Source organism: Meles meles, chromosome 7 (genome assembly GCF_922984935.1).
Source record: "Meles meles chromosome 7, mMelMel3.1 paternal haplotype, whole genome shotgun sequence".
Taxonomy (NCBI): Eukaryota; Metazoa; Chordata; class Mammalia; order Carnivora; family Mustelidae; genus Meles; species Meles meles.
In genome coordinates, this window is record NC_060072.1 from 116,448,095 (window position 1) to 116,471,470 (window position 23,376).

The window sequence follows — 23,376 nt, forward strand, 5'->3', positions numbered from 1 at the left end:
AAGTCTAGTTACATAGCTTCAAATTGCAGAACCTTTTCCAAGTCTAAACATTTGTATGTATATGTGTTATACTAGCTGGTTTTTATTGTGAATGTTGTTTTGTTTTGAGGTAGAAATTAGCCAGATTCTCTAGATGTTATCTTCATTAGCTCGTTCTTATTAATATTAATCAGTGTATTATTGGTAGCCTGGTGTTTCTTATGTAGGATAAGCTTTACTAAAGCTCTTAATTGACATATTTAACTATGACTAAATATAATTGACTTAAAAAATGTTAATGAAATCTTTAATTTGATAATTATCATGTACATACTGTTTACATTTACATTTTATGAGACAAGGAACCAACATAAAATAGATTAATCTACTTAAACCAGTTGATGTAAACTGTTTTTTAGTTTGCTAGTTAAATATTCATAAAGTGACCACCTGTTCTGGTTTTTTAATAATTTTTACCCACTTTTCCTGTTGCATGTTAGGTTACCTATGTAATAGCATGATCAGGGTTATTAAATGAAGACAAAACGCAGGCCACTTAACTTGAGTTCATGTTCATGAGATTTTGGTAAAATGTAGGTGATAACTAATAGCCTAAATAAAAATTTAAAATGATTTGTGGAATGTGGGTTTAAATTCGTTATATAATCCTTATTTGTTACCTGGCCATCTTTAATTGAACCATTAAAATTAGACTATCCAAGTTACTTACTGGTATTACAGGTTTTTTTCTCATAGTAGTTCATGACTGTAAAAATATATTTCTAAAGGTTCTAGGTAGATTAAAAGATGAAGAAATTCGATGTCGAAAATACTTGCATCCAAGTTCATATACTAAAGTGATTCATGAATGTCAGCAACGAATGGTAGCAGACCACTTACAGTTCTTACATGCAGAATGTCATAATATCATCCGACAAGAGAAAAAAAATGGTAAGTGATATGAAACAATGACTACGAATAGAAATTAAATTATAAATCCACTTTCTATACATCTCCAAGCTTTCTTAGATTTCAAACATTTTTAGTACTAGTCTAAAATATTCGCTATGCCTTTTTATCAATTCTTAATCATCTGTTTTAAAAGACTGTTTTGGAAAGGTATGTTTTCAAAGTGTATTCCAAAGTCAAAAGAAAAACTAGGAAAAAGTGTTTGTACGTTTTTATATATCACAAGGCCTAATTTCCTTAATATAATAAGAGTTTCTACTAAATAGCAGGAAAACAAAGAAGAAAAGGAAATATACATTTTAACCAACTGATCCACCCAGGCACCCTTGAAAAGGAAATACACATTTTAAATATGTGCAGATACTCAGTCTCATTCAGAATAGAAGAAAATACAAAATAAAGACATAGTGAAATACTAGTTATAAGCAGTAAAAGAATGGAACTTGTTTCTTAAAAGATTTTATTTATTTGTCAGAGAGAGCACAGGTGGGGGAGCAGCAGGCAGAGGGAGAAGCTGTCTCCCTGCTGAGCAAGGAGCCGGATACGCGGCTCTCTCTACCTGGGATCATGACCTGAGCCTAAGGCAGACACTTAACCTGCTGAGCCACCCAGCATTTCAAAATGGAATTTTAAAAAAAGATTTTATTTATTTATTTATTTATTTATTTATTTGACAGAGAGACAGATCACAAGTAGGCAGAGAGGCAGGCAGAGAGAGATTGGGGGTGGGGAAGTAGGCTCCCTGCGGAGCAGAGAGCCCAAGGTCGGACTCAATCCCAGGACCCTGAGACCATGACCTGAACCGAAAGCAGAGGTTTAACCCACTGAGCCAACCAGGCGCCCAAATTTTTTTTTTTTTTTTTTAAGGAGAAAATAGCACTAAAAATTTTCAAATAACAGGGAATAAATGTAACAAGATACTTGCAAGACCTACACAGAAAATGAAACATTGTTGAATTGAAAGTATAATTGATTTATAGATCCAGGAGAATCTACTCAAAACTAAAGTCGTTTTTTGTTTGTTTTAATTCTGAAAGTTAAACTCTTAGACTAAGAAAAATCAAGACAATCTTGAAGAATATCTTTGCAGGAAGGAAGACTTTGCAGGATGGCATGACTTAATGATAAAACCACAATAATTAGGGCAATGAGACATTGGTGCAAGGGTAAACAAATAGACAATGGAATAAAATAGCCTAGAAATAACCTGTGCATAATAGGTACTTGATTTGAGACCAACGTGACACAGTAGAGCAGTGGGTGAAAGGTAAGTCTTTTTAGTATAATGCTGAGTCTATTGGATGTTCTTTTGGGAGAAAGTGAAATCTGATCTCTACCTCAGACACCATATACAGAATCAATCAATACATTGTAGGCTTTTGACCTACATGTAAAACAATAACACTTTGAGAAGATAATATAGGAGAGTAACTTCGTGACCTTGAAGTAAGGAAAGATATTTTAAATGAGACACAAAAACCACTGACCACGAAGGGAAAGATTGATCAAGTGGACTGCATTTTAAAGAAAACAAACAACTTTTGGATCATTTAAAGACCATTAAGACCATCAGAAGACAATCATAGAGGTTTATGTCCAAAATACAAAATGGTCAAGAAATTTGAATAGGTACTGCAGAGTAGAGGATATCCAAGTGGCCAGTAAACATATACAAAGGCCCTCAATCTTATTAAAATAGGAGAATGTGAATTAAAAGCCGCACTAAGATACCAGTACTCACATTTTGATATAAAATATAAAAGACCAAGTATAATTAGTGTTGTGAAGTGTATAGACTAGTAAGAACTTGTTATATACTGTGGACTCAGAGTATAAATTGATGCAACTACTTTGAAAACTGACATTGACTCTTAAGGTTGAATGTATGCATATCTTCTGATCCAGCCATTCCAATCCCAGATATATAATGCCCTGCCCAAACTACATGCAAATATATACAAAAAGGTGCAAGAGTGTTTATAGCAGTATTACTTGTATTAGTTCCAAACCAGAAAGAACTCAAATATCCAATAACAGTAGAATAAAGTACAGTATACGCCTATAATGGAATATTATTAGAGAAGTGAAATGAACAATTACAGCTACATAGAAAATGCAGGTGAGCCTTATAAACATGTTCAACAAAAGAAACCAAACATGAAGAAGTTGTATGATTGATTCCATTTTTATAAGTAGTTTAAAACAGGCAAAACTAATCTGTGGGTTGGTAATCATCATAGTGATTACCTGTGTGGAAGAGCAAGAGGAATAGTGATTGGGAGGAGGTATGAAAGGAACATTTAGGTGTGGGAAATGTCTCTTTCTTACTCTGTGTGGTGATGACATGGGTATGTATGTGTTCACTTGTGATAATACATTGAGATATATACTTATAGTTTGTACACTTTTTGTGTATGTGTTATATTTCAATAAAAAGTTTAAAAAGCACTGCACTGAGACATCATTTTCATTTCTCAATGGGAAAGACCAAAATGTTTGATTACATGTTGTTGGCAAGAGAACTTCCTATTATTGGGAGCTATTTTATAAGGATCTGTCTGTACGATGAAGCTCTTGACACAATAGTCCCAGTTCCAGGAATTTATACCACAGATATCCTTGCCCATATACAGGGTTATTAATTGTAATATTTAATACCAAGGATTGGAAAAAAACAAATTTGCATCAATTTTTAAGAAATTTTAATATAGCTGTATAATGGGGGTGCTAATGCAGTTGTAAAACTACCTTTATATGATGACATAAGCAACATGGGGGGGTAGGGGGATAGGAGAAGAATAAATGAAACAAGATGGGATTGGGAGGGAGACAAACCATAAATGACTCTTAATCTCACAAAACAAACTGGGGGTTGCTGGGGGGAGGTGGGATTGGGAGAGGGGGAGCGGGCTATGGACATTGGGGAGGGGAGGCGAACCATAAGAGACTATGGACTCTGAAAAACAACCTGAGGGTTTTGAAGGGTCAGGGGTGGGAGGTTGGGGCAACCTGAGGGTTTTGAAGGGTCAGGGGTGGGAGGTTGGGGGAACAGGTGGTGGGTAATGGGGAGGGCACGTTTTGCATGGAGCACTGGGTGTTGTGCAAAAAGAATGAATACTGTTACACTGAAAAAATAAATAAAATGGGAAAAAAAAAAGATCTTTCAGTTAAAATGTTTTGTTCTGCCGTTGCAAATAATACATAAAATATGCTACACTATTAGTGTAAAAAGGCAGAGGGAAGACTATATTTGTTTGAATGTGTGTGAAACATCTTTGAAATGTTACTAACTATAATATTATTTTCCTGTTGATGGTTGGGAGATGGGTGTAGGGGCCCTTTCTTTGCATTCTCTTGTAATTCTGCATTTTGAACCATATATTACCCAATACTTTAAAATATTTTTTGAACTCTTTGGAAATTTAATAATCAAACTTCTTTTTCTCTTCAGACATGGCAAATATGTATGTGTTACTTCGTGCTGTGTCCACTGGTTTACCTCATATGATTCAGGAGCTGCAAAATCATATCCATGATGAGGGCCTTAGGGCAACCAGTAATCTTACTCAGGAAAATGTGAGTGATATAAGGAACTGGATATTTTTCTCTTAATCAGACTATAATGGAATTTTTCTTGACTTTACTGTTTTCAACAATGCCAGAAAAATCCTGCCATGATAGCAAATGAAACATCTTTTTTTTGTTTGTTTTAAAGTTTTGTTTATTTATTTGACAGACAGAGATCACAAGTAGGCAGAGAGGCAGGCAGAGACAGAGAGAGGTGGAAGCAGGCTCCCAGCTGAGCAGAGAGCTGATGTGGGGCTTGATCCCAGGATCCTGGGATCATGACCTGAGCCGAAGGCAGAGGCTTTAACCCACTGAGCCACCCAGGCACCCCAGCAAATGAAATATCTTTATTAAAATGTTTTAAACCTCATTCTGGAATTACCACATTATTAGGAAATCATTGAATGATTTGAATGAAATAGGCTTTCTCTTAGTCATATTGATGTGTTCATTGGGCAATTGTTAAGTAACTTCTCACAGAAAAATATGTTTGCTGTTTCTAAATGATTGTATTTCTATGTAATTGGCATTAATAATTGTAGTGGTAATGGTATTAATCAGTGGCAATATAGGCAAGTTATAATTTGCTTTCTTTATATATGCTCCAAGTTTGGTAGCCCGGGAAACAATTTTAATTGAAACAGTTTTCCCTAAATATATGCTTGCTACCCAAAATATCCAGCAGTGATCCTCATGTCCCTTATACTCATCTTTCTGAAGAGTTCCCTGCCAATTAAAGGAGTATTTACAGCAAAGTGTCTTTCCTCTCAAAATGTGTTACTATCGTCAAGTCTTGCTGTATCACCTTCTTTGTTATTACTTTAGTGATGGCTTAACCAGTAAGATAGACATGACGTGAAATGTTACTTCTCTTCCTGAAGTAGAGCTTTGGTTCTTCATTTCAGTAATTTCTATATGGACATCATTGTTCAGGAGCATTTATTAAATGCTGATCACTTCAGTGATTTTATGTTCTGCCACAGTAATGCATAAATAAAACCATTAGTTTATGTTATTAAGTCTTTTAGTTTATGGTGCTGAATGATACTGGGCAAAGAGGCATAGGGCGTGGTGTCAAGGACAGGGGGTGGACATGTAAGAGAATACATTTGTAATAGACTCAAATAATTTTATGACATAGTTCCCTCCATTAAGTTCAAAAACTCACTTTTGCACTGCTAGATACTTCTTACCTCTGAGATGTGGGAGAATTGTACTGCTTAGGTCAGGGATCTCTCTCTGTTTTCTCAGACTCTGGCTATTTAACTCTTCTTTCACTCTCAGCCTTCAGTAGCTGTGAAGGCAGCTTTGGTTTATATAATCCTCTATGAAAGTGGTAGGCCTGGTAGTTCGTTCAGAGGCTGTATCTTGTTACCCTGAAGATACGGTGTTCCAGTAGAGAGGAGTGTTTTTAGTGGGTTCTTCTGGCAGAAGAACTCCAGTCCTGCATTTCTTATGTTGAATGACAGACTGATTTCAATATTAAAGTTTTAGATTTTTCAGGTCATCTTAGCTAAAAGCATTTTTGAGGGTTTGTGTGTGTGTGTGTAACATTAATTTGGGGAAACGTTACACATAAACAATTTTTTAGTAAGCCTCATTTTATCCTTGAACTTCTTAAAAGGTGATCTTGTACTTTGTATTTCATATTTTTAGATGCCAACACTATTTGTGGAGTCAGTTTTGGAAGTACATGGTAAATTTGTTCAACTTATCAACACTGTTTTAAATGGTGATCAGCACTTTATGAGTGCATTGGATAAGGTAACTTTTTAATACATAAATACATACAATTTTGTTTAGGCAGTTTCAGAATGAGGGCTCCTAATTGTGTATATGATTTCTAATCTAGACAAAGTCAAAATAGAAATGCAGCTTTTAGATTAATAACTGAGTGATTAAGTTGAATCCTTGAATTATATGGCAATTAAATTTCCCGTGAGTATGCTACGTAGGGGGGAATTGCTAATAAATTAGTATCTTCTAAAAAAATGCTTGTGTAATTTTAGTATTCCTTAGTGCTGGTTTTTCCTTTAAATATAATACTAAGGTACTATACTGAATAATATTTGAGAGCTTGTTTGGAGGTTCTAGCAGGGGAGTGCAGCTACTCGTATACCCTTGACCGAAGAACGGTCCTCTCCTCTATCGGGGAAGGTCGTCCTCTTCGACCGAGCGCGCAGCTTCATACTGAATAATATTTGAAAAAAATAAGTATGTTTTCTAAATTTTTGGATTTTGGTATACTTTAAAATAAATTTTTTACATGGTTATTGTAAGATTTTTAAAAATGTAGTCTTATTTTATCTGTGTTCAAATACCAGTAATGAATTATAGAGACTGTCTTTCGGTAGGAACAATATATACAATTTTTTATATAATTATGAGGGATACAGTTAGAAATTTAACCTGCATTAAATATGAAAACAGGAACACACTACCATCAGAATGCTGTGTTTTGTGTAAGAAAGTAACTTTTAGATATACAGATTATAGCATACTATATTGAACCAACTGCACTTTTACCCCATTACTGGGGCATAATTACTGGTCTGTTTTTTTATTTAGGCCCTCACATCAGTTGTAAATTACAGAGAACCCAAGTCTGTTTGCAAAGCACCTGAACTGGTAAGTTTTGATGGTTGCTTAAAAGTAATCTTATGGAAAATCAGTATTAGAAAAAGAAAACTGAGGAGAGCATCAAATTAATTTGGTTTTGTGTATCTTTCAGAAAAATAGATTAAAATAAATTATTAAAAATAAAAACGATTGTGTACCTTGTGTATAATTTGGCATTTATTTAAGGAATGCAATCGACCATGTACTAAAACAACTGACAGGGAAAATACTCCATTTCACAGTGTTTGGCATTTAAAATATGTTTGCTTTGGAATAATTTGCATTACTTCTCCTAGGGATTTTACTGATTTTACCTGAAATCTAAAGGAAATTGTATGGTAAATTTTTGATAGCCTTTACAGGAAACTGACATACCAAGGTTGTTTTAAGATTTTTAAAAAGTACTTATTTAATATAAAAAACTATCAGAGCCTCTCAAAACTCATCTGGGTGTTCTTTTGAAACTTTTATTACTTATATCAGTGCTTTATTGGGCTCTATACGTTGATTAGTTTTTTTTTACTTATTTCTAGTTTTTTGTTTTGTTTAGTTTTGTTTTGTTTTTACCTTATAGAATCTATTTTGAGTTCTTTGGGGCATGTTTGTAATTTTTAAAACAGCTTTAGGATGGCAAAGACCCTATCCATTGATCTTATTCTGTATTGTTGCCACTTTGCCTCCTTTGAGGCATATGTACAGAAGGGCCCTTTCTAAAATTTACTGTCAATTTCTACTTGAGCTTGCTAAGTACTGTGACAACTTATTAAAGAAGTCAGCAAAGGGGATGACTGAGAATGAAGTGGAGGATAAACTCACGAGCTTCATTACTGTTTTCAAGTATATTGACGATAAAGATGTTTTTCAAAAGGTAAGTTGTTAATAGAAAACTTTAATTGTGTTTCAGTCAGCTTTGACTTAGTTTTGAACTCTAAATCATCAAAAAGTAATCTTTAACAAAATTTTTTAATGCAGTTCTACGCAAGAATGCTGGCAAAACGTTTAATTCATGGGTTATCTATGTCTATGGATTCTGAAGAAGCCATGATCAATAAATTAAAGGTAATTTAAGCCTTTGATCTGATAATGTCCTAGAAATTATTCCATGAGCACATAAAGATATTCATATTACATTACTAGGTGACTGGTTATAAAATATAGAATGTATATTCGCATGGTGGGATTGCAAATACTGAATTGAAGACAAAATCTCTCTCTATATATTGATTTAGAATCATCCACAAAATATAAACTTGTTAACTTTGTAAAAGACTTGTATTTACTTAATGAATGAATACACCTAAATTATTCCTTTCACGAGTTTTAGAGTGCATTTGAATTTCAGGTCATTTTTACATCATTTTAGTGTACACACTGATAAGAGAAATAGTAGTTGATTCATATTTATCCTGAGTTACTTAGTAGTTGATAATTCCTACATAGTAGTCATTGAATATACTATGTGGTCCTTTTTAAATATACCATTCAGTAGTTACCTTTTGATTTTTAAAAAATAATCTAAACACAAAACATTTTCTATCCCAAGATTAAAGATCCAGATTTTCTGACCTGGTGATGATACAGTTTTGAAAAATTTTTAAGGAAGTGGATTTCTTCATTATTCAGTAGATCGTACTAAAAATATGCCTAAGTCATCCCCTCCTTTTGAAACTGACTAGTGATTCAAATATGCCTGGTCATCTTTCTAGGTATTTGATACTATATGTAAACCTCATAAAGTATCTTACTAACAGTAAATAGAGCATTTTGTAGTGTTGAAATAGAAACATGGATTTATAGAAAAGTTTTTGTTTTAAAGGGAAATTTACTGTTTTATAAATCTGTGTTTTCATTTAGTCTGCATTGAAGAAGAAAAAATCTTTGTAAGGTTTTGTTTTGAATAGCTGCTTTGGATTATGAATAATATAGGCCTTTGGAGTAAATACATAAGCAGGACCTTTGACCATAGGCCTATCAGTAGAAACATATTCTTAATAATCAATATGGTTTTTTATTTTTCTTTTTTAATCATATACTTTTGAAAACTTTTTTCTTTTGCAGCAAGCCTGTGGTTATGAGTTTACCAGTAAGCTACATCGGATGTATACAGATATGAGTGTCAGTGCCGATCTCAACAATAAATTCAACAATTTTATCAAAAATCAAGACACAGTAATAGATTTGGGAATTAGTTTTCAAATATATGTTCTACAGGTATGAGTATGTGTTCCATTGTGGGCACTTATTAACCATTTCAAATACTCTGAGGCAGAAAATTAATGAATAGATACCTGATAAAATATCAATCAGTGGATGGTAGCTTCTAAAGTTATGTGTTATATTGAATTGGAATGAAATGTGTCATGTTAGAAATATTGATGGGTTTTATTAACATTTAGAGGAAGGTAAAAAAAAAAGGTGCTTTAGTCACTTAAATCATTTTACAAATTTTTACTTTTATTTATTTATTTTTTTTTCTAACAAATTTTTACTTTTAATTTAGATATTTACCTGTTGAACTTTTTTCCTTCTAGGCTGGTGCATGGCCTCTTACTCAGGCTCCTTCGTCTACATTTGCAATTCCCCAGGAATTGGAAAAAAGTGTACAGATGGTAAGTTTGCAGGAAATATGTTAGAAGACCAAAGAAACTTTAATAATTGTCTTCATGTTATATTACTTTAAGTGTATTTCCAAAGTCTTAAGGACTCATATGATGTAAAAGTATATGCACAAATGATAGTTTGTCTGCTTGTAGGAAGAATGTATATTGTAGTTCCTTAATACTAAAACTACAATGCTAAGGGTGTCATACAGTTCTTTGTCAAAGTGTGTCTCTTATTTTTATTAAATCTGCTCTTAAGCAGTTTTAAACTACAGAAATTATTAGAAGAAAGTTTAGAACTCAGTACTTAAAACAGTCATTTTCTAATTTTTCATTTGAATTTGGAGCCATTTTTATGCCTCCACATTTATCCCTTATAATAGTTATTTTTATTTCTGGCCTATAGTTTAGGTAAGTATATATGAAATGTGAAATAATCTAGAAAAAATGCTTTAAAGTGCAACTGAATATAAACCTTATAATGCTTACCATAAAACTTTTAAAGAGACTGTATCTTTACAGTTTTATTGGGATATGATTAATATATCAGATGTCCTAGTCTGTTCAGGTTGCTCTAATAAAATACCACAGACTGGGCAGCTTATAAACAACAGAAATGTATTTCTCACAGTTCTGGAGCTGGAAACCTGAGATCAGGATGCTAGCATGGTCAGGAGAATGCCCTCTCCAGGTCACAGACTTCTTGTGTCCTCACATGGTAGAAGGGGCTGTGGGTTCTCTTTTATAGTAGCACTAATCCCATTTATGAGGGCTCCACCCTCATGATCTGAGCACCTCCCAAAGGCCTCACTTCCTACTACTATCATATTGGGCATTAGGATTTTAGCATATGAATTTGGGAGGGACACAAATGTTCAAACCATGGCATTATATAACTAATTCATTTAAAGTATAGTTTCAGTGGTTTTTTAGTATATTCACAGTTGTGCAACCATGAGACACACACACAGTATCAGAACATTCTTATTGCCCCTCGAAAACCCCTACCCATTGTCATTCTCTGTTTTCCCCCAACTCCCTTCCCCACCCCTCCCAGTCCTAGGCAATCTACCTTCTTTCTCTATAGATTTCCCTATTCTGGGCATCTCACATAGAGTCTTAACATTTATAACTAACTTAATTCACTTAGCATAATGTCAAGGTTCATCCCATGTTGTCTCGTGTATCAGTAGTACATCACGCATAGATGTACCACATTTATTTGTCCATTCATTGGTTGATGGACATTTGGGTTGTTTCCACCTTTTTGGTATATGAAAATGCTACTGTGAACATTCATATACAAATTTTTGAGTGGAAATTTTTTCATTTCTCTTAAAACTGACCCTTGATTTTCTGACTCACCAAAAGAGTTTTCTTATTTCTTGACTTGATGGAAGTTTGAGTAGCAGTTTTTCTAGAGAAATTTTCATTATCGTATTTGGGCAGTAAATTGAGGTTGTGATCCAGTGAATTATGCATACATTATGAAGTTTAAAATGAAAATGGCATTTCATTACACTGTTCCCTAGAGAAGTTTGCAGTTGAGTCATTTTTTTAAAGTGTGTTCTTTGTTTGTTTTAAAATAAGGATTATAAAGAAAATAACACAGTGTAGACTCTGAGTCATCATTTCTGGTTTCCTATGTCTATTCTGCCATTTTCTATGCTCTGTGACTTTGGGCAAATACCTTTCTGATATTTCTGATGATAGGACTACTCAGAGTGTTGATACAAAAATAAAATGAAATAATGTAAAGCACTTAGCTTGGTATATAGTAAGTACTCAATAAATGGTAGCTGATAGAGAGGAAGTAATAGTTATAGTAGTAGTGGTAATAGGAGAGTACAGAAGTATAAACAACCAGGTAGATTTCAAGATACCAAGCATTAGACTTTCAGACCAGGGAGTCTAACTTAAGGACTTCTTGGGTCTTCTTTAGAAAGGCATGATAGCATGACCATCTTAAAAACTATATGAAGAAAAGCACTCTGTTGAGTGGGCAGGTTATTATGGATTTGCAAAAAGGATAGATGCAAGCTAGGGGTAGGAGATGGAGTAGCCAGGTAAGGCATTTTGATGTACTCACCTTTAACAGTGCTAAAACTTACTTCTTAAGAGCCTGAGTTTTTGAATTGCAATTAAGGCAGAGAATAGTTGCTGCCAGAAATAGTTTCCTTCTAACTTTATGTTGCTGTTCTCTTTCACCTTGAAATAATCATTTTCCAATAACACTTTTTTTAACCCCTTCAACTTTTATTAATGTATAAACCTTCATCGGGATTCAGTTTCCTCATTTGCAAACAAGTAGTGGGTTCTGTTCTAACTATGAAATTATGATTCCAAGAGTATTATCCTCTTCATCTGGATTTTCTCTAATTACCAGTAGAGGGAGTTTGTCCTTCTATTTTTTCCTAGTAAATCCAAGTGTTCAGTTACCTAAGACTCAGAATCCGTTAGTGTACTTAACAGAGTACATTTCCACATGTAAATTAATTCATCTTGCCTTAATGATCATTTATGTATCTTATATCTTAAATATAGCTGTGTATTAAAAATTACTTTTATTTTACACATATGAATCTTAAAACTGTGGAAATAAACTTTAATTAAAAGTAATTTATTTTGCATATTAAACCAATAAATCTTCATAGTTGTACTTCCTTTGTACCTGGTCTACAAATCTGAATAATACCGAAGAAATATAAAGTATTATATATTAATGCAGCTCTTTATTAGAAGTGAATATGAATTCTTTACTTTTTAAGGCCGTTAGAGTTTTTTGTTTGTTTTTTTTTTAGATTTTGTTTATTTATTTGACAGAGAGAGAGAAACAGCAAGAGAGGGAGCACAAGCAGGGGGAGTCGGGAAGGGAGAAGCAGGCTTCCTGCCAAGCAGGGAGCCCAATGTGGGGCTTGATCCCAGTACCCTGGGATCATGACCTGAGCAGAAGGCAGATACTTAACAACTGAGCCACCCAGGCGTCCCTCAGGCCTTTTGAGTTCTAATTAATACCCTTACATGGTATTTAAAGGATGGTGTCCTAGCCTGACAATTATTTATTTTAAAATGAGAAGTTTAGACAAGATATATATTTTACTAATAAACTTTGGTAACAATTGTTTAATGATCGAATGAAGCAAGGTTTTATAGCATTTGTCTTTGAATACCAGATGAATTTATAATGTTTCCATTTGGTGCTCAGTCTTTTGTTCTTGAGTAGTTAATAGACATGAAAATCTTTGTAATCAGATTTAAATTTAATGGTAAAGGAATGTTTTCTGTTGGCTTATCTATATCATTATCATTAAAACTTTATTAATAGAACTAGTTGCTAGGAGTAGAAAGAGGCAAAACAGCTTTCACATCTTAGAATATACATCGTGACACAGGGTTTAATCCCTGAAATATACATCCTTGCGCTTAAATAATTTAGAAAATTTGGTTTTCTCAATTTCAAAATGTTTTATTTTGCTTTTGTCCACAAAGTCATTATAAAGGTTTCATAATTAAATTAGGAGTTGCATAGTAGTAATTGAATTTTATTGATATCCTTGGAGGTTGTTAATTAGAGCCAACTTCTGGGTTAGTCTTATGACATAATTTTGACTTTCATTTGTCTAGATTAGAACCACGCAGAAAATCCTAAGTATTTCAGGTGTCAGTCATTTCCTGTTTATCATGCAAGGGGGTTGGTGGATTTGCACCATTTTTTTTTTTTTTAAAGATTTTATTTATTTATTTGACAGACAGAGACCCCAAATAGGCAGAGAGAGAGGCAGAGAGAGAGGAAGGGAAGCAGGCTCTCTGCCGAGCAGAGAGCCCAATGTGGGGCTCGATCCCAGGACCCTGGGATCATGACCCGAGCCGAAGTCAGAGGCTTTAACCCACTGAGCCACCCAGGCGCCCCGGATTTGCACCATTTGAGGGAAAGCATGCTCAGCAAGTTTCAGCTTACGAGGATTAAGCAAACCTGGAATGGACTGCTGAAAGAATTCACCAATTATTTTGGCTGGCAGGTCAAACATTGCTGATTGCTTTATTGAAATTTTGTTATGGGAGTACAGGAGGTTAGGTTTGATACATAATTAAAAGCTTTAGTTGTAAATATTACATGTGGCACATCATTCTGAAAGTATGTCCACAATTTTGAATTGTGACATGATGTGTTTGCTTATTTTTCGGTTTTACAATGATATCGAGTGTTTCGGTTTTTTGTTTGTTGTTCTTGTTATTTTACATTTCAGTATCATTTTCTCACTATATATTTATGTACTGACTCTTTAAAAGATATGTTTTGGATTGATGTCCTACAATTACACATTCAATTCAAGGAAGGAGTTTTTTTAAATTTCAAAGCAACATAAATAGAATGTTAAATTTTTTACAGTAGTATCAACAAAAGATGATACAAAGATGAATACTTTGAAGCTTTGTTTGTATTAGTGTTTGGCTGGATGTGGAAATTAAATTGTTATCACCTTATAGGTAATCACAGAAATATTAACCTGTCACTTCAGCAAGGGCATATGTTGGCAAATAGGAAAATAAAAATGAAGGTATGATTTGCATTTTCATATTGAAATTTATATGATGGTGTTTTGGGTCAGTAATTAGTATTTATAAAGTCCAAATTGCTGTCATTCAAAACTGATAATTAATCATTGACTGTCATTTCTGAATTTATACATAAAGTCAAATGTGGAGGGTTGTGATTTAATGGAGAGAACCCTGGACAAAATTGTAAGTGAAAAGAGCTGCACTAATATTTGTATGATCTTGGTCAGGGACTTGCATGGGTATGTTTTCTCATCTATAAAATGAGTAAGTACACCAGATGGGTCTTTTCTAACATCACCTTTTTTGGTGTAGTAATAGCTAAATAAGTTATGTTACAGTAGCTGAAAATACTTTTTTTTTCTTTTTTACAGTTTGAATTATTTTACAGCCAGCATTTCAGTGGAAGGAAACTTACATGGTTACATTATCTCTGTACAGGTAATACACATTTAATTATATCTAGTGAAATTTACTGATATAAATATCTTAATAATATAGGAAAGGATTTCTTACAGCCTAATGATAGTTTTTTTCCCTAATGATGGCTTTTAACCTCTTTTCCTCTGTCTACCCTGCTGGTTATCATTAAAGCAACTATTAATGAAGTTTAAGTTCAGCACTTTTTTTTTTTTTTAAGATTTTTATTTATTTGGGAGAGAGCATAAGCAGGGGGAGAGGGAGAAGCAGATTCCCCACAGAGCGGGAGCCCAAAGCAGGGCTCAATCCCAGGACCCCAGGATCATGGCCCAAGTTGAAGGCAGATACTTAAATGACTGAGCCACCCAGGCACCCCAAGTGCAGCACTTTTTAGTAGTGCCTTATAAATTTATGCTGCTTATATTACTGCTTATTAAGAAAGTTTCTGAATTTTATAATAGTTTATTACATTTCTGTAAGACACCAGTTTATCTAGACATTAGAAATTTTATCTAGAAACCAAGACTTGACAAGTCAGATACTCCTTAAAAAAACCGTTTCCCTAAATATGTCAGAAATCCTCAGAAAAAAAATTTTTTTTGTCATCATTAATCACCTTTATTCTTGGCTCAGATTTTTCCCCCTCAAAGTAGTATACATTTTTCCATTCACTTTTTTTTTCCTCACTATAGCACATACCCTCTCCAATGTCCATCACCCAGACACCCCATCCTTCCACCTCCCTCCCCTCTAGCAACCCTCATTTGTTTCCTGAGATTAAGAGTCTCTTATGGTTTGTCTCCCTATCTGGTTTTGTCTTGTTTCATTTTGCCTTCCCTTCCCCTGTGATCCTCTGTCTTGTTTCTCAAATTCCTCATATCAGAGAGATATGATAATTGACTTATTTCACTAAGCATAACACCCTATAGTTCCATCCATGTCATTGCAGATGGCAAGATTTCATTTCTTTTGATGGCTGCATAGTATTCCTATACACACACACACACACGTATGTGTGTGTGTGTGTGTGTGTGTGTGTATATATATATATCTCCCATCTTTTTTATCCATTCATCTGTTGATGGATATCTAGGCTCTTTCCATAGTTTGACTATTGTGGACTTTGCTGCTATAAACATTGGGGTACACGTGCCCCTTCAGATCACTACATTTGTATCTTTAAGGTAAATACCCTGTAGTGCAATTGCTGGGTCAATAGGGTAGCTCTATTTTCAACTTTTTGAGGAACCTCCATACTGTTTTTCAGAGTGGCTGCACCACGGAAATTTCTGTAACCATTATAGCATTGTAAGGAGATGTGATTTTTATTTATGGTGCTATTGTGCATTGTAATAGCAGATGCTTTTCCCGAAATGTCACAATTAATTTCCAGTAGTTTCTAATTTTAGAAAAGTTTAGTTAGAATCCAGTCCTTTGCTTCTTTCTGGAACCGTTGTACACTTATGTGATAGTAGGATTACTACCTGAATGATTGTAGACTGTGTGCACTTGCTCTGAGTTGCCTGAAGATGTTAGCCAAAGCAAACACTCAAATTCTCTATCCTTTTGTTAAAGCTGTGCTTTGAAAATGCATTGAATCAACTTTCCCTTTGTATAAGGAAAGGAGGGTATATATATCTCTTAGAAATGGTATAAGAAAATTTGATCAATCAAGTGCCATAACCTTTATTAGGAAATTCTCTTCACTCACCTAAGAGAAATTTCATTACGAGAAACTTAAACTAATTTCTTTTAAGTGCCATTTATTTGACCAATTTATATTTGTAATATAATGTGTCATTATGTTGGTAATACATATTAGTACATAATTGGTACATGGTAATACATACTTATACAAGTTTATCTGTATTAAACAAGTTGGACTTTTACATTTTTTCAGCAGTTGGTGAAATAAAGAGATACGATATTCTTAATAAGCAGTCAGTTTGTACTTGACCTTTCATTTTACATCTGTTATGAATTTTTTCTACTCTCATTTATTAAATATTATTGGTTTTAGGGAAAAAACTGCTCAAACAGTTTTATTTGTATTTATTTATTTTTAAAGATCTGTTTATTTTAGAGAGAGAGAGAGTGCACAAGTGGGAAGAAGAGAAGAAGAGAGAATCTCAAGCAGATTCCCTGATAAGCAGGAAGCCCAACACAGGGTTCAATCTCACAGCCCTGAGGTCACGATCTGATCTGAAACCAAGAGTTGGACGCTTAACTGACTGCACCACCCAAGCACCCCTCTCACCCAGTGTTTTAGATTAAAAAAGAATTTCTAATACATCTTAATGTACTTTAATTTAGTTTTACTTCCCCTGAATGTCTTGCGGAGTTTAAACTCTCCTTGTTTCTCTAATTATCTCAGCAATAATCAGCCTGTCTCCTAAAGTATTTTGTGAGGGGCTCACTTTTTTGGTGTTCAGCAACTAATTGTATATAGAAATAAAGAAAAGGGTATGTATATAGTTTTTGCCTTTGGAATTTGACCTGAAAATTGTTACCATTAACACCCAAATAGGAAAGAAATCAACATTCTTTTCTTGTTTTTGAACAGTACTAAATTCCCAAGCTGGTCCATAATAACCAGATTTTTGGAACTTGTTGTTTGGTCATTTTTTGGGTCTTTATTGCTAGCAAGAATGGCTTCATAACAATTTAATAAGTCCTTGGTTCATTCTTTCAGGAGAAAGTAGCTGAAATAAACAGTTATTACTCAAGTAATTTTGAAATGTTTCTTTGAACGATCAGTTTATTGTTACAATTTTGTTTTAATTGTAGGTGAAGTTAAAATGAACTATTTGGGCAAACCATATGTAGCCATGGTTACTACATACCAAATGGCAGTGCTTCTTGCCTTTAACAACAGTGAAACTGTCAGCTATAAAGAGCTTCAGGACAGCACTCAGATGAATGAAAAGGAACTGACAAAAACAATCAAATCATTACTTGATGTGAAAATGATTAACCATGATTCAGAAAAGGTATGGGGTGGTATTTCAAGGAATTTAAGCATTATAAACATTATATCTTTTTCATGAGATGTTCTGAATTTTTAAAGTGAGGTTATAATTGGTAATGCCCTTTGTACTTTGGAAAGTGCTTGAGTCAGCTAACAATACTGCAGGCTCCTTATAGCTATGAGTTTCTGGAATCACAGAGAAGTTGGTGCCTATGTGCACTTTATAGTTTGATTTCATTTGTCCTGTACTGTGACAGTGTACTGAAAATTGTGAAAGAATTGCCATCAGGTGGATTCTGGTTAACTGATGTTAAAAACTAGTGTTTCACTTTTTCATGTGTTTGATATTTAATTACATAATTCTGTAATAGGAAATGACCACCTATTGATATTTGTATGCATAGTTAGCTTGTGTGACCATCCTAAATGCTCTCACTCTCCTGTCCCTTCATTCCAGGATTCAACTAATAACCACCATGTATTTGTACTACCTGTCACAAGAATAGCAAGCTAGTAATATACTTCTTTTCTTTTTAGCTTTTTTTCCTAGTAACAAGTTTTTGTTATTGTTATAGTATATCTTGGATAATTAAGTGGTTCAGAAGCAGCAGATGTGAGTTAAATCTCCTAAACCAAATTGTGCCTATAAGAAAAAATTCTTGTAAATGAGGTGTCATTTTTGTTTTGGCGAAGTTAATAGCGTACTATTTCTGTCCTCAATTCATTTAATTGATGATATTTTTTTTAAGATTTATTTATTTGAAGGGGGTGGGAGGGACAGAGGGAGAAGAGAATCCTAAGCAGACTCCCTGCTGAGTGCAAAGCCCAACATGGGGCTCAGTCTCATGACTCTGAGATCATGACCTGAGTGAAACTAAGAGTCAGACACTTAACTGCTTCACCCAGGTGCTCCTAATTATGGTATTTTGTAGCCTATAACTGAACAGCTTTAAATGGCATATATTCTGAAATTCAAATCAAGCTTTTCTTAATACTGAGAAATGATTAATTTTTCTGACTTCAGAATCCTAACAAAATACTAAATTCTTAATATTAATATTTTAATTAAGTCAAGTAATTATAAGTTAAGCATGATTTTTTTAAAACCTAAAGTTTGTTTAAATTTGTAAGCTAAATTAAGTGTCTAAGAAGCTGTATAGTTTTCTAAAATGTATTACTTTAGCTGCCCAGGAATGTACAAAATATATTCTTGTTTGCACGTTAAATTTTAATTATGAATCTGCCGTTCCTTAGCAGAACTTTGTATTTTATTATTGAGAATGAGTTCATTTGCCAAGTGCTTTTTGATCCTGCTGATAAGAAAACTCACTGTATGATTAGAGTGGCTTTTTTAAGCCTGATAAAGAAGTTGTGATTATAAAAATTAGCTTAACAACTTTAACTTGAGAAAAGACCACTTGCTTCAGGTAGACTGAGTAAAACATGAGTTCAAGGGTAAGCTTCATCAGAACCATACAGGATCACATGTCACTCTGGAAACTACTTGCTTCTGTCATCCGCTTATTTATAATCTGTATTTTGTTATTACAACACTTTAAAAGACATTTGGTTGCTCACTTTTTCAAAATGGGGTGATAGAAAAACTATGACCTAGTAGTTCATAAGAATTAAAATGTTAAATTCTGTTTAAGCCAATGAGCTATGACTGTTTATCCAATGCTTATATATAATAGGGCCAGGAAATAGCTTATTTCTAAATCTAAACAGATTTAAATTCAAGTGTAAAATTGGAATTGTTTTTAGCTTCTTTCTTTCTTTGACAGAAGACAGTTACTTTTCTCTTAAATAATTCTTTATAATGTGAAATTAGTCTTCCTTAGTCATTTAAGTTTATGGCACATTATTTGCAGCAACTCTTATTTAATGATTTTAATTTTTACAAACATAACTGAATTATTTTTAATTATAGGAAGACATTGATGTAGAATCTTCATTTTCATTAAATATGAACTTTAGCAGTAAAAGAACAAAATTTAAAATTACTACATCAATGCAAAAAGACACACCACAGGTAAGTGATTTTTAATGTCATTTCTTTTGGAAAGATTTGAGCATTGGACTTCACAAGTGGTAACTGAGATAATGCAAAACTTTGCACATCAAAATTAATAATGCGATGCATTTTTTCTGGTTTATTCTCTGAATTTATTAATCTTGCAAACAAAACTGCTGCCAGTATCTTAGATTATAAAAATAGTAATATAATAGGTATCTAAGGAAAAAGATGTTACACTATAGTCATACTTACTTTTAGACTATATTAAAATGTGGAGTGTTGCTTGGATTCTTCACAAAAATTTTTACCTTGAGTAGTAATATAATGTCGCATATCTTTTATTTGTAAAATAAGGGAAAGCTTTATCACATTTTTTCAAAGAAAAGTCGTTAGAAATGCTTCTCAGAATTTCATGTGCAAATGAACCACTTGGGATCTTGTTGATGCTCAGAGTGTGACCTAGTAATGTCCAGAGTAGGGTTCAAACTACCAGATGAACTGGTTTGCAAGGTGAACATCTGCTGTTGATCTTTTAACTCGGTAATGATTATTGCTTTGTTATGGGATAGCCTGGTAATGTCACTTAAGTTTCTTGATTACCATCTATGTGCCACCCTCTCCAGGAGCTTACTCCCTCACGGGGAGACCAGTGTTAGCTAATTGTTAATTAAATTTGAACCCTAAAATGTTTGCAATCCCATTTTTCTCTACACTAGTGAATACTAATTTGTAATTTGTAGATTGTATTTTATCTTTTCTTTTTAAAAAGATTTTATTTATTTATTTACTTATTTGAGGGGAGAGCAGCAGAGGAAGAGAGAGAGAATCTCAAGGAGAAATTTTGAAAATTAACTGTTCTGTGTCATTTAGGTTCTACTTTATTGCTTGTTTACATGACATACATTTTACAAGAGTGTTAATTTTTTTTAATAACCTTCCAACTTTAACCCAAGAAATTATAAATTCCAACTTTAACCCAAGAAATTGTAAATAACTCACTGTAGATACTCATTTGGTAATGGTTATGTGATAATGGGCACATGATAAGTGTATAATTTGATGCTCGGTATTGATGGGAAGTTTGTGTAAACTCACTGATAAAATGAATTATGAAAGGTTCAGTGACTTAATGTCTCATTTGCTTTTTATTTTCCCCCTTGTGAAACAGGAAATGGAGCAGACTAGAAGTGCAGTAGATGAGGACCGGAAAATGTATCTCCAGGCTGCTATAGTTCGTATCATGAAAGCACGAAAAGTACTTCGGCATAATGCCCTTATTCAAGAGGTAAAAGGAGGGGAAGCCCTCAAAGCTTTTTGGGATAACCAATATTATCAATGAGTGGATTAGGAATGTTTCTTTATCAAATGATAACATAAATAATAGGATTCCAAAAGAGAATAAAGAAATGCCCCATTACTTAATGAAAACAGTACTTATAATTTCAGTATTAAGTTCAGGTTTGCTTTGGCTCAGATTTAGAGGCCTGAAGTTCACCAATATTTTGAGTCTTTTGTCCAGTTATTGGAGGAAATTGATGATTTCAAATATTCATTCATTCCATAAATACACATGTGATATAGTGCTGTGCTAGTCATTAGGGGTGTGATGCAGTGTAACGCAAGATGTGGTTCCTGCCTTTTTGAAGTTCACCTTCTAATAAGGAAGAACTACATTATTGAAATAGTATGCAAGCAAAATATAAAATTACATTAACGTGCACCAAAAAAGAGCTACAGTAGTATAAGAATGTACACGAAAGTATTGACTCAGGGGATGTTGGGGAAATCTTTCTTGAGAAAGTGTTTAGTTCAGCTAGGACCTGGAAGGTAAGTGAAGTTAAGTAGGAACGGGAGCGTGTGGATGTGTATTTAGATAGATGAATTAATTTATAGTTTAATTTAGTTATGGATGAATATTATTGGATTTTGCTCTGTGTTCTGCTTTGTAATTCCTTCACAACAGAAACATTAGGCTTTTTCCTTATTTTGCATTAAATTCTTTTTGTCATCAAACCTTGAGCTCATTGTTTCCTCTCTCCTTGTGCACTGCCATCTGAGCTTAAAAAATTCAGGACTGTTCATGAGATTCATTTGCTTGATGTATCACATCCATCCATTTAGGATGATTTTATTCATTTTAATCAGTATGATTTCATAACTACTTTAAGTACATTTTTCCCATATGGGTTAGGTCTGTTTGATGGGACCTCAGTACATCTGAGGCATTTTCACAGCTGATTGGTTAAAAGTAATTATTTATAGCTTACTAATTAGCAGTACTTTGACATCCATGTCTCTCTTACACAGGTGATTAGCCAGTCAAGAGCTAGGTTTAATCCTAGTATCAGCATGATTAAGAAGTGTATTGAAGTTCTGATAGACAAACAGTACATCGAACGCAGTCAAGCGTCAGCAGATGAATACAGTTACGTAGCGTGATGTCGCTCTCCTCTAGTATGGGTGTGAGAAGATCATTGCCATCACCATTTGGTGTGTTCCTGTGGGAAAAAGCAGGCCTGTGCCTCCATAATTTGGTTATTTGGCAGCCCCTGTTTTTCTGCTGTTTACAACATCACCAGTGCCACGTCATGAGCGTCAGAGAAAATGCCTAGAGATATTTCAAGCTCATGTCATTATGACATTTCTTAAAACTTTATTAAAAGAATGAGTGAAGTATTGCTGAAATGTGGGAATTTGGTTGGGTACCATGCTTTTTCTCCCCTTCACGTTTGCAGTTGATGTGTTTTTTTTTTTAATGTATCTTAAAGAACATAAAATAAAAAACTTAAATATTGTAATATGACAGATAACATAATAATTGTATCTACATTAAAATGACAAACATGATATTGCTGCTTGTCAAATAAAAAAATAAAGAAATCGAATGCCTTTTTTATGTGGAGTATCACACATAATAGTATATATATAAATGTTCTCATGAGTCATCAAAGCAGCTAATGCAGCTTTAGTTGCATTTTTATCTGAATGGTTTAATTCACTTTTACTCCTACTTAAGTCCTACATGAAAAATGTCTAGATTGTTGTACTGGAGTACATAAAAATGCATTCAACATAAAGAATGTTTTATTTTCATGGATTGGAACTGCATTGGATATGAGTGTTTCAAATGTTGAGGATTTTATTCTATCAGTTTCTGGTGATACACTAACACCACAGAAATAAAGGATGAGGAGAATATGTGGTGGTCTCAGGTCTGGCATACAAAGAGTTTCTCACTCGAAATTTGTCTTCTGTTTTCATAATACCTTAATTCTAATATAGACAGGTACTCCATTTCTCTTACCTCCCCTTCTACCTTTCTCTGAGTTGTAGGAGATCCTGGGATACCAGTGCATTCTTTCCATTCTCCGACCTATATATTATACACCCCCTAACATTTTGACACTAGATTGACTCTCATAAGTCACAGGCATGCTTAGCAGTGCATAACCTAAATACTGTTTGGGGGTTGGTGGTTTGTTTGTTTTTTGTTTTTTTTTTTTTTTTTGGTTTGTATGGTGCATTACACCAGGTGCCACTTATATAGAGACATGAAATTCCGCTATTTTGTTTTTTATATATATATATATATATTTTTTTTATGATTTATTTATTTGACAGATAAAGATTACAAGTAGGCAGAGAGGCAGGCAGAGAGAGAGAGAAGGAAGCAGGCTCCC

The 23,376-nt window shown here is 33.7% G+C and overlaps 1 protein-coding gene across 4 annotated transcripts in view; it reads left to right on the forward strand.

The window, feature by feature from the left end:
* CUL2 (cullin 2) overlaps window positions 1-23,162 on the forward strand; it is a 108,423-nt gene extending 85,261 nt beyond the window's left edge. For 3 of the 4 annotated variants that reach the window (XM_046013326.1, XM_046013327.1, XM_046013328.1), the window contains exons 9-21: window positions 768-930; window positions 4,400-4,524; window positions 6,172-6,279; window positions 7,084-7,143; window positions 7,874-8,002; window positions 8,107-8,193; window positions 9,193-9,345; window positions 9,666-9,743; window positions 14,666-14,732; window positions 17,499-17,701; window positions 19,610-19,711; window positions 20,865-20,981; window positions 22,004-23,162. In XM_046013326.1, the coding sequence (XP_045869282.1) occupies window positions 768-930; window positions 4,400-4,524; window positions 6,172-6,279; window positions 7,084-7,143; window positions 7,874-8,002; window positions 8,107-8,193; window positions 9,193-9,345; window positions 9,666-9,743; window positions 14,666-14,732; window positions 17,499-17,701; window positions 19,610-19,711; window positions 20,865-20,981; window positions 22,004-22,135 (1,524 nt within the window). In that variant the 3' untranslated portion in view covers window positions 22,136-23,162. The remainder of the gene's footprint in view (window positions 1-767; window positions 931-4,399; window positions 4,525-6,171; window positions 6,280-7,083; window positions 7,144-7,873; window positions 8,003-8,106; window positions 8,194-9,192; window positions 9,346-9,665; window positions 9,744-14,665; window positions 14,733-17,498; window positions 17,702-19,609; window positions 19,712-20,864; window positions 20,982-22,003) is intronic. The other variant, XM_046013324.1, reaches the window with a different exon arrangement.
* Window positions 23,163-23,376: the final 214 nt, after the last annotated feature.